Source organism: Engraulis encrasicolus, chromosome 9 (assembly GCF_034702125.1).
Source record: "Engraulis encrasicolus isolate BLACKSEA-1 chromosome 9, IST_EnEncr_1.0, whole genome shotgun sequence".
Classification (NCBI taxonomy): domain Eukaryota; kingdom Metazoa; phylum Chordata; class Actinopteri; order Clupeiformes; family Engraulidae; genus Engraulis; species Engraulis encrasicolus.
In genome coordinates, this window is record NC_085865.1 from 26,566,460 (window position 1) to 26,578,959 (window position 12,500).

Sequence of the window (12,500 nt, forward strand, 5' to 3'; positions counted from 1 at the left end):
CCACATACCACATACGATATTCTCTTTCTCTCTCTCTCTCTCTCTCTCTCTCTCTCTCTCTCTCTCTCTCTCTCTCTCTCTCTCTCTCTCTCTCTCTCTCTCAACCAATTGCACACACACTTCCAATCTTATGCACTTACTCAATTTTAAGTATGTTGTGAAGTTTATATAGAACAATTTCATTTATCAATTTTTTCCAAAACTAAGAATGTCAAATAATGACATTAATATCAGTCATTCAGACCTTCACTCCACCCTTCTGTGAGGACAGTCAGAGACAGAGACATGCATTGTGTAGAAGTATGTGACGAGCAAGTTGTTTTTTTTGCAAATGTTGGAGTGCTTTGCTCTGCTTTGACGTAATGCATTTAGCCTTTATTGACATGTGGTGACTTGATTTACTACCGTGTGACACAGCAGCATTGTTGTCATTGAATTTGTTCTTGTCTTGTGGTTTGTTATTGTTGACGTTATCATGTCAGAGCCATGAGAGACTTCACTGAAGGGTGAAATGGGGACATGTCTAACAGAGACTGTGAGACAGATGACATGTCTAACAGAGAAAGACAGATCACTGTTGTGCTTCCTTTTGCCATCCATTGATGTCACAAAAACCTTCTAAACTTCAGACACTTTCCCTTTGCCCCTCAGTAGGAGTGAATCACAAAGCATCACAGCTTTAGAGAGTGCTGAAAAGAGTTTGTGGTTGGGAGGGAGGGGTGCAGTGAGAGGAGGAGGGCTGGGGGTGAGGTACAAAGCTGTGAAGTCCTACAGTCCTTGCCATCCTGAGTCATTTACTGTGTCTGCTTGGCCTTGGAAATGTGCTCAAAAAAATGCTACGAGGGTACCTGTGCTTCCTCTCTCTCTCTCTCTCTCTCTCTCTCTCTCTCTCTCTCTCTCTCTCTCTCTCTCTCTCTCTCTCTCTCTCTCTCTCTCTCTGCGTATGCATGCACACATGCACGCACACTCACACGCACGCAGACAATGCTCAGCGCTACCAAGACCTCAAGCTCATTTAAATATTCTTTAGGGCGTTTTGCCTTTATTTATGACAGGACAGTCGAGGAGAGACAGTAAATGAGTGGGTAGAGAGAGAGACGGGGAAGGATTGGCAAATGACCCCGGATTCGAATCCGGGTCACCGGCGTAGTAACCCAGTGCCCTACCGATAGGCCATGGCAGGGCCATCAAACTGATTAAAGGGTTCCATTTTACAGTACATTACATTGCACTTAGCTGACACTTTCATTTATTCAAAGCGACTTACAGTTATTATTTGTCAGGGTATTGGTTACAGTCCCTGGAGCAGTGTGGGGTTAGGTGCCTTGCTCAAGGGCACTTCAGCCATGGATGGAGATGTAGGGAGAGGTCAGGGGGGATTCGAACCTGCAACCCCTAGATTGAAAGACCACCTCTCTAACCACTAGGCCACGGCTGCCTGGGGAGGTGGTCTGTGTTTACATGAGTCCTCCATCCTGCCATTGCCACCTCCTCTGTGGCTCTTTATGCTGCCTTGTGGCAGGGATGGCCAGTGGGAGGAGGGAGTGAGAGTAGCTGTTGGTAGGCTGAGGTGCAAGAGGAGGAGGAGAGGGAAGAAGAGGAGAATGGGAGGGGAGGTGAGGAGGTTGTTTTGATTTCAGATGTCAGTGGGAGTGTGATGACACCTACAGTTTCTTTTACACACACACACACACACACACACACACACACACACACACACACACACACACACACACACACACACACACACACACACTCCCCTCTCTGTGGCAGAGATGGTCGGTGGGGGGTATGACAAGGAGGAGGAGGTTGTTTTGGTTTTAGATGCCAATGGGTGTGTGAGGACACCCAGAGTTTTTGCCACATGCACACACGCACGCATACACACTCGCCCGCACACAGTGCAGACGCACACACAGGCACAAACAGTGCAGACGTTTTGAACACACAGACACTTATGGACAAAGAAACAGACATGTGCAACACTCACACACTCTTACACAAAAATGTGTGCACGCACATAGATATCTTAATTTCTCCATTCCCAATCCTCCCACTAACAACCCCCTATGTCTTTTGTTGATCTTGAGTAAGGTATCAGAGCTGTCCTCTACAGCCCAGTAATTGTATCCATATTGTGGGGGCACACACGCAGTCACGCACACACACACACACGCCCACACTCACACACACACACGCACACGCACACGCACACACACACACACGCAGTCACGCACACACACACACACGCCCACACTCACAAAATACAACCTTTCACACTTGTAACTATACAAACACTGCTGTGTGCCCTTTTTTATGTACAAGTTTACTTTGCATATCAATCAATCATTAGCACAATGATGCTCCTGTTTATCTCATTCTGCGTGAGATTCTGAAGGTCCCTTGTACTGTAGGTGTCATTAACCTGCCTATTTTGGTGAATGGCAGAATACTCTACTCTATCTCCATCTCCTCTTGTTGTGGAGGAGGACTTTATGTAACATGCCCAGAGGAGGGAGTATAAGAGAGAGAGAGAGAGTGTGTGTGTGTGTGTGTGTGTGTGTGTGTGTGTGTGTGTGTGTGTGTGTGTGTGTGTGTGTGTGTGTGTGTGTGTGTGTGTGTGTGAGTGTGTGTGTGTGGAGGGGGTGTAACTACTGTAGTGAAGAGGTGTACAGCGCAATGGTGTTCTTCCATTCTTCATCGAGCCATATGATGAGCTTTTGCTGTGTGTGTGTGTGTGTGTGTGTGTGTGTGTGTGTGTGTGTGTGTGCGTGCGTGCGCGTTTGTGTGCGTGTGTGTGTGTGTGCGTGTGTGTGTGTGTGTGTGTGTACGCGCGTGTGTGTGTGTCTGAGAAAGAGAGAGAGAGAGAGAGAGAGAGAGAGAGAGAGAGAGAGAGAGAGAGAGAGAGAGAGCAAGAGAGAGTTTGAGGTTCTGATCTGTTTGTTCAGCCGCTGTGGCTTCTCTGAGTGTGATGTTTGTTTGCGTTTGAGTGTGCACATTTCTGCTTCTTTTTTGGTCTGTGTGTGAGAGTGTAGTTTTGCATAGTTGCTTGGGTTGCGCGTCTGTATGTGAGTTTTTTTAGTCAATATGTGTATGTGTGCACTACTTTGTGTGTCATTTTAGAGCTTTCTCTCTTTTCTCGCTGTTTGAGGGATGATGCCAAACGATGTCATTAGTTTTTGACTGCACACTAGATGATGAAAAGGATTGCAGCAGTTCAGCCCCTCAGTTGTTCAGGACTCGACAGACAGAGAAACTGTGGAGTAGGGCTGCACAATATATCAAATGTAGGCGTTATTACCCCTAAAGTTTAATTCATTTCCACTTATTTTACGAATGCCGCCATTTTGTAAAATACAGACACCATTTTGTTTCCTATTGTACCTGATCAGGGTACATACGTGGCTCAGCCCCGCCCCGTATGTATAAAACCACAGGTCAAGGTATGCATAGCTCTGTCGCCTCTTCCCAGAAGCCCACTTCCTCCATCGAGATGTGAGACGGGCCAGGACCCGTCTCCTTGGAGAGACGTCTATTTTAGAAATTATTGAAACTGTAAGTTATCTTGGCCAGGTTAACACTACAGTCGATATTTCTTCCTTCAACCGGTTTTTCGTTTGTATTGCATTTGACTTTTGCGGACACTGCTAGGAGAGCAGTGAGTCAGGACCCACGAGGAACCCACGCGTGCAGGATAACTTTTGTACGGACAATTGTTAATCTTTTTTTTACTGGTGCCGAAATCAAGAACCTCGCCTAGAGTCCACGGAGACTCGGCTGAGCCTGATTGTCTGTTCCCCAAGAGAGTGGACAGCCGGTACAGTTACTACGCGTGGAGCGGACCTGCGTGCACCCCTTTCCCACTGAACCTTCGCAGGACGGCACCGCAAAGACAATCGGACTACACAACGAAATACCCTTTTCCTTTTCCCTGTTCAACGAAGCAAGACTTTTTGGACATATCACAGCCTCGCGTCGGAACCGCGTGGTATCGCTCGGACCCCAGACAGTAGCCTACCCGAGCAGCTTGGAGAACAAAAGAACCTCGTGCGCACGAAGACGCACACACCCACCTCGCCTGAGAGATCAAAGGATTTCTCTCCCAAGGACAACGAGTAAGCACTGAGTTTGGGCAAAGATATTCAGTTAGAACTGTTACATAGCTTTGAGGAGTTGTGTTTAAATATCCACACTTGTAGAGTGTGATATATTTTATTTTGGGTTATTTTGTTCTATCTGTTCTTTCTTTTCTTTCTCTCTTTCTCCCCTCTCATCACCACAGATAGCCACACGCTATTCTTAGTTTACATTAGTTGCAATATTGCCATAGGCCATACTTGCACCCACATGTAAATTACCCACTCACAGAGATACACGTACCAGTGTTTTAAACCATTGAGTCACTGAGTCGAGGACGTAAGCTATTGTCGGAAAAGAGCGCCAAGCGCTCCCTTTTCCTCCCCCCACACATACTGTAAAGCCTTAAGACAAAGGACAGTATTCTCTGACTAGCTTGAATTCTATCTTGAAGATAAGTTCCCGCTTCATCAGCCGAAAGCTTAACGCCCCTCCTCGTATCTCATATTTCGGTCCTGCGCGTAAGCGCTGCGCAGAATCATTTCGCTCATAGTTCATAGAACATACATCTCTCACTCTCTCTCTCCTCCCACCGCTCCGCACAAGCGGTGTCAGATGTGCGCGGCTCAATCGAGCGCGCGCCTCCCCCTCCTCTCTCTCTCTTTCTCTCTCTCGCATAGCGTACACATACACACACACACACACAGAGCGCATCCTCTCATACCCCGTGTATATATTGTATATTTTACCTAAGTTCTTATGCCCTGCAAGTCACATTGGCTGTATCAGTGTTATGACCGGATGATGCTTTTACAATAAATGTACATTGTGGTGAACTGTGTTTGTCTTATTTGAACAATTTCTACGAAGTCAACCAGAAAAGAATTCACACAAAACCTTCAGATTATTAGTCAATAATGGTCATGATTTTATGAGACGGTCATGAACCGTGTTTTATGCAATCATTAATTAGACAATTGACGATTCCATAAGTACACACCTACACATTATTGATACCCAGCGTGAAGAGTTTAACACACTCTTCATGCATCATTTCTTATACTCTTATTCCTCACATATAGTAATAACACATTACATATTTGGAACTGTATAAGAATTGTATACTTATTAATGTAATTATAATTACATTTACTGTACTTCCCTTACATTTAACGTCGTACCCATTAATTGTAGTTGACCCTACATATTTTGGTGCCCGTGTGTGAGGAAGAATAGTCCCCGTAGCCATAAATGTTAGTTTACCTACATATTTTGGTGCCCTTGCGTGAGGAAGAATATTCCTCACGTCCAATAAATGTGGGATTACCCCTACATATTTTGTTGCCCGGGTGTGAGGAAGAATAGTCCTCGCACCCAATAATGTAATTCCGATTGCATAACTGCAATTGTACTTACATATTTTGGTGCCCTCGGCGAGGACTGGTTTAATGACTTCTGGAACTTGTACAAATATGATGAAATACTGTTTGCATTAGACAACTGCTAAGATATACATTCAGATGCGTATAGACAGTGTGAGAACATACTAACACCCCAGCAACGGTTAGTTAGTAAACCCTGAATTAATTAATTATTACCGTAATTAACAGTTTAATTATTTTGAATTGGATTTAAATTAATTAACAGATTAATTACCAGCATAATTAGTTATTCATTTTGTTGCCAACAAAATGGCACCCTCTAACTGTCTAGAAAGCGGTCAAAACCCGCAGCTTTCTGATCTCATTGCAGACCTTACCCAGGTCTCGTTGCATAATAGACTGAAGGTTCAAAATCTCAGTCAGGAACAATGCACGCTAGAAATTCAGAAAACGCTATTGCAAATCAATGCCCCAAAATCAACTGCCGATAGCCAAGAAGCAATAGGCATGTTAATTTTGCTCCAATCCCACGAGCTGAGATTGCAAATCAACCAGCTCCGCACTGAAGTGCATGACGTCATAGCTGACCGTGAGAAGGTAGCTAGAGAAGCCAATGAAATTAGAAATGAGCTTAAGCACACGCAAGAAAGCTTTTCTAATCGCATGAGCATATTGGAGGCAGCCATAATAGGTAGTAAGAATGTTGTAGAACAGCAGCCCCTCCTCCCGTCTCGTGAGAATCCCGAGACAATACAGGTGACACACTTAGACCATTCCACGCAAGCCAGCGAGAAGGCCACCCAGGAAAAGAGTCCAGTGTATGAGGTAGACAGAAACGAGATTGTCCCCATAGTCACCCCACAGTCAGTCGCAGCCCGGGGAAGACCCCGCACACGCGATTGTCACAGCAGCTCAGAGACAGATTGCTCCGATGGGTCTCACACGCGTAACGCAGAGACGACCCGCGTAGCTAGACTCCGTGTTCTTGATATACTGGCACAAGATGTTGAGAAGTTTGACCCTTACGGTACAAACAGACACGTGAGTGACTATTTCAGAGAAATAGAACGATGTTTCCAAGACATGCCAGACGCAACGTCATATGAGAAAGTTAAACTAATTTGGAAAACATCCGGCCCAAGAGTGCGCAAGGATTTGGATTCACTTTCCCCAGACATAGCTGATAGCTATCCCAAATTACGCGCATGGATGATAGGAGAGTACGAGCGCCCTCGAGACTACCCGTCTGCGGTGCTCAATGCTTTGAGGGTCAGACATCAGAGGTCTGAACCCCCTCGCGCATATTTCAGTCGGTTACACACAGCCTACTTTGAGGGTAGGGCAACACCAGGCTTAGAAGAAGATGCGCACTTCCAATCACTCTTCTTACACAATCTCCATGGTAGCATTCGTACAGAGGTTAAAGTCGCGTGTAGACGCAAACGTCACACGATGCTTGAAATGCGCCGGCTAGCACATATGGTTTGGGAAGCGGTTACGCCTGCAGACAGGTCTCAGCCGAGCGCTCTCAACCCATGCCAGCCCACGGCACAGCCCCGGCTGACGAGCTTCGAAGCGGCCCGTAAAGGGGGGCCAGACAGAGATGGCCCTATGCAACACTCGACTAACCCACAGCAAAACGAATGGCACCACCAGCAGAACATTATAGCGAGAGGGGGACAGCTCCCTTATCAGCATGACAGCCACATTACGCACAACACACGTAGGCGTAAACGAAACAGAAGGCGCAACCGCCAACCTGTTCATAATCCGGACCAGTGGACTAACCACGGCTCCCATGAGTCCGACTCCCGTTCTGCACAGTCATGGCGCGATGCGAGTGAGCACGACTCGTCAGATGGATCTGATCAAAGCTCTAGCGAGCTAGATTCACACACTCCGCGTCACCGTCGCCAGCGGCGACAGAGATGGGTCCAGCACGACTCATCCCTGTCCCATAGCGCGACAGACTTAACAGACTAACCTCAGACATCAGTCTCACAGACTAAATTTGCATACTTCGCCAAAGCCATAAATATGCATCATAAGTCTTAGTCACAGTTAACCTACTAACCAACACTGTACATTCCATCACACTATGCAAGATTGTTATATGCGATCCCATTTTACGCACGCATGCTTTAGACAGTGCATAGGCAAGCATACCCTTCAGGGCCCGAAGGATAGCGCAGCGCCGACCTGACTAACAGCAGCGTTATGGTAAACCAGCACGAAAGTACCATTAGTAAAATGCACTCACATTAATATATCTAGTTATAGTTTTTGGCAATGTTACATTTGTTTGTTATTCGTACACTGGTAAGATGGAGCACCTCCATCTCTCCAACTTCACTCCACAGTGTATCCACATACACGCCTCATGCCACGGTATGCTTCACAACAACAACACAACTGACACTGACCACATGGCTATGTGATTGACAGCTGCAGACGTCAAAAGCTCTGCCATCAGTAGTGTCCACGAAGATTAGGCTAGCTGACACATGGTTCCACCTCTCCCTCACCATGCCTTTTCTTCACTTTCTTCTCTTTCCTCTCTTTTCTCTTTTATTATTTTTCATGATTTTGTTTGTTTGAATTTAGATTCTAGACAGATAAAATCTATTGCCCAAAGTGCTATGCCCATTCTCAGCCCAGAGTGCTATACTGCATGGACTATTCATATGCCCATCACATGAACTTTTCCAAAGGACACGCCACAGGAACCGTCCTTGGACACCACAGCATCATGGACATAGCGCGCTCCAGCGCACAGTGGAATTACCATATGGACAAACATTGGATTACCACTTTTGGACAAATGAACTTAAACAGGAGTAAAGTGCCATGTGCCTATCAAAGAGACACTGCAATCTCCCTTCGATAGCCAAAAGGGGGACTGTAGGCGTTATTACCCCTAAAGTTTAATTCATTTCCACTTATTTTACGAATGCCGCCATTTTGTAAAATACAGACACCATTTTGTTTCCTATTGTACCTGATCAGGGTACATACGTGGCTCAGCCCCGCCCCGTATGTATAAAACCACAGGTCAAGGTATGCATAGCTCTGTCGCCTCTTCCCAGAAGCCCACTTCCTCCATCGAGATGTGAGACGGGCCAGGACCCGTCTCCTTGGAGAGACGTCTATTTTAGAAATTATTGAAACTGTAAGTTATCTTGGCCAGGTTAACACTACAGTCGATATTTCTTCCTTCAACCGGTTTTTCGTTTGTATTGCATTTGACTTTTGCGGACACTGCTAGGAGAGCAGTGAGTCAGGACCCACGAGGAACCCACGCGTGCAGGATAACTTTTGTACGGACAATTGTTAATCTTTTTTTTACTGGTGCCGAAATCAAGAACCTCGCCTAGAGTCCACGGAGACTCGGCTGAGCCTGATTGTCTGTTCCCCAAGAGAGTGGACAGCCGGTACAGTTACTACGCGTGGAGCGGACCTGCGTGCACCCCTTTCCCACTGAACCTTCGCAGGACGGCACCGCAAAGACAATCGGACTACACAACGAAATACCCTTTTCCTTTTCCCTGTTCAACGAAGCAAGACTTTTTGGACATATCACAGCCTCGCGTCGGAACCGCGTGGTATCGCTCGGACCCCAGACAGTAGCCTACCCGAGCAGCTTGGAGAACAAAGGAACCTCGTGCGCACGAAGACGCACACACCCACCTCGCCGGAGAGATCAAAGGATCTCTCTCTCTCCCTACCAAGGATAACGAGTAAGCACTGAGTTTGGGCAAAGATATTCAGTTAGAACTGTTACATAGCTTTGAGGAGTTGTGTTTAAATATCCACACTTGTAGAGTGTGATATATTTTATTTTGGGTTATTTTGTTCTATCTGTTCTTTCTTTTCTTTCTCTCTTTCTCCCCTCTCATCACCACAGATAGCCACACGCTATTCTTAGTTTACATTAGTTGCAATATTGCCATAGGCCATACTTGCACCCACATGTAAATTACCCACTCACAGAGATACACGTACCAGTGTTTTAAACCATTGAGTCACTGAGTCGAGGACGTAAGCGATTGTCGGAAAAGAGCGCCAAGCGCTCCCTTTTCCTCCCCCCACACATACTGTAAAGCCTTAAGACAAAGGACAGTATTCTCTGACTAGCTTGAATTCTATCTTGAAGATAAGTTCCCGCTTCATCAGCCGAAAGCTTAACGCCCCTCCTCGTATCTCATATTTCGGTCCTGCGCGTAAGCGCTGCGCAGAATCATTTCGCTCATAGTTCATAGAACATACATCTCTCACTCTCTCTCTCCTCCCACCGCTCCGCACAAGCGGTGTCAGATGTGCGCGGCTCAATCGAGCGCGCGCCTCCCCCTCCTCTCTCTCTCTTTCTCTCTCTCGCATAGCGTACACATACACACACACACACACAGAGCGCATCCTCTCATACCCCGTGTATATATTGTATATTTTACCTAAGTTCTTATGCCCTGCAAGTCACATTGGCTGTATCAGTGTTATGACCGGATGATGCTTTTACAATAAATGTACATTGTGGTGAACTGTGTTTGTCTTATTTGAACAATTTCTACGAAGTCAACCAGAAAAGAATTCACACAAAACCTTCAGATTATTAGTCAATAATGGTCATGATTTTATGAGACGGTCATGAACCGTGTTTTATGCAATCATTAATTAGACAATTGACGATTCCATAAGTACACACCTACACATTATTGATACCCAGCGTGAAGAGTTTAACACACTCTTCATGCATCATTTCTTATACTCTTATTCCTCACATATAGTAATAACACATTACATATTTGGAACTGTATAAGAATTGTATACTTATTAATGTAATTATAATTACATTTACTGTACTTCCCTTACATTTAACGTCGTACCCATTAATTGTAGTTGACCCTACATATTTTGGTGCCCGTGTGTGAGGAAGAATAGTCCCCGTAGCCATAAATGTTAGTTTACCTACATATTTTGGTGCCCTTGCGTGAGGAAGAATATTCCTCACGTCCAATAAATGTGGGATTACCCCTACATATTTTGTTGCCCGGGTGTGAGGAAGAATAGTCCTCGCACCCAATAATGTAATTCCGATTGCATAACTGCAATTGTACTTACACAAAAATGTATCGAAATCGCGATATCAGGAGTGGCTGTGTGCGTATTGCGATAACAAGTAAAACATTTTCTGTGCAGTCCAATCACTTGCTGACTGTCAACAGATGCTCAAGAAGCACGCCATGACCAAAGCCAGGCCCCCCACACAGACCGACAAATTAGTGACAAGAAAAAACACTCAGCTATATTTCTAAATATTGTGTAAATATCATTGAATTGCATGCTGTTATCGTTTTTTTTTGTCTGATATCGTACAGCCCTAATGTGGAGCTTTATAGCTTTTACTGTGCGGCCCTCAGAGATTACAAGAGGTTTTTACAGTACTCTGCACTCTGTTCCCTTGAAAAGTCCTCCAAGTCTTTTAATGTCTTCATTCTATGCCTTTCCGCCGTGGAGGGAGCGCAATTATTTCGCACAATAAGATAACTATCAGCTTCATTTGAAGTGCCACAGCCGTTCCTCTGTGTGCAACTGCTTAAGTCATGGGAATCGTTTAAGTTGGCCTCACTGAATAAGGCTGCTGACTTTTGAGTGTTTCCAATCCTCCTTATCCTATGGAATTACACAGCTCCTTACTTCTTTACCGTACTGTGGGATTGAATTTCCTGTGAAGGCTTCACTGTTAAGGGGATTTGTGATTTGCTGCTATTACACAATAAACTTGAAAAGATGACATTCTTAGAGGTCTATACACTGCTAGAATGTAGTCTACTTGAAGAACTGTGCAGTAAAAAAGACTTTTGTGAATTTTCAGGCAATTATTCAAAAATAATGTAATAAATATAGGGGCATAAACATATTGTACAGTTTTGTGTTGATCCCTGCTTTGAGTAACAATCCTGGTGTCTCGTTTCTTATTTTTCAGGTGAAATACAAAAAGGACTTTGAAGACAGCAAAGGCCGGGGCTTCAGTATCGTCTCCGACACTCCAGAGATGCAGAGACTGAGAAGAACTCAGGAGCAGATCAGTAATGTATGCTGTGGTTGTTTGTGCATGCGTGCGTGTTTGTGAGAGAGTGAAGAGGTTATCAGACATGTACGCTTCCCTGCTTTTTTGGCATCGCTCCACAGTTGACCTCTGACCATTGGTTTCCATGGTGATGAGCTGATCCGCCCACCATCTAGTGTTCCACTTGAGCAGTAGCGGGAAGCTACATGAGCTGATGGTGGAATATGTCTGCTTGAGTATGAGGAGGCGTGTATGTGGTGTGATCAAGTTAATGCTAGGTGATCGAGCAGGAAGAACTTTCCTGTGTTTGTGTGTGTGTGCTTGTGTGAGTGTATGTGCGTGTGTGAGTGAGAGAATGAGAGAGAGGGAATGAGAGAGAAACTCAAAGGGTGCATAATGGTCATTGGGCCTACACACACGCACAGAACCATGCACACACATACACCTACTGGAATCACTTCTATGTTCTTTTTTTTTCTCTCTTACTTAATCGAGCCACTCGCATACACATTCTTGTTTCACAACATCCCACCCATATGCCTGAGGGCAATAATAGGTAACACTTTATTTTAGGGATACATCTATTAGCAGTAATACATACAATGTGCCTGTATAAATAACTTGTAAGGCATGTACTAAGCAAAATCAAACATTTGTTAGGCATGTATTCGCAAATGTCTTGTTCATGCACAATAAGGGATTTATTACCAATTTAACCTTAGTAAGGACCTAGTAGGCCTTAGCGTTTGCTTAGTACATGCCTTGCAAGTTACTTATGCAGGCATTAACATTGTATGTATTAGTGCTAATAGATGTATCCCTAAAATAAAGTGTTACCCAATAAGAACCCAGATCCTGAACATACAAACACACAGCACTGTATGTTATATGGTAATTATTGCACAGTGCCTGCATTTGCCTCAACAAAACTACCGGGGTTGTCAATCCACTTCAAAAGTGAGGATGAATACCTGGAA

At 45.0% G+C, this 12,500-nt stretch overlaps 1 protein-coding gene across 2 annotated transcripts in view; it reads left to right on the forward strand.

Annotated features, from left to right (window-relative positions):
• The window catches only part of LOC134455655 (LIM zinc-binding domain-containing Nebulette-like), a 62,210-nt gene extending 50,103 nt beyond the window's left edge, over nt 1–12,107 (forward strand). For both annotated transcript variants that reach the window (XM_063206867.1, XM_063206866.1), the window contains exon 4: nt 11,440–12,107. In XM_063206867.1, coding sequence (XP_063062937.1) covers nt 11,440–11,586 — 147 coding nt within the window. In that variant the 3' untranslated portion in view covers nt 11,587–12,107. The remainder of the gene's footprint in view (nt 1–11,439) is intronic.
• Nucleotides 12,108–12,500: the final 393 nt, after the last annotated feature.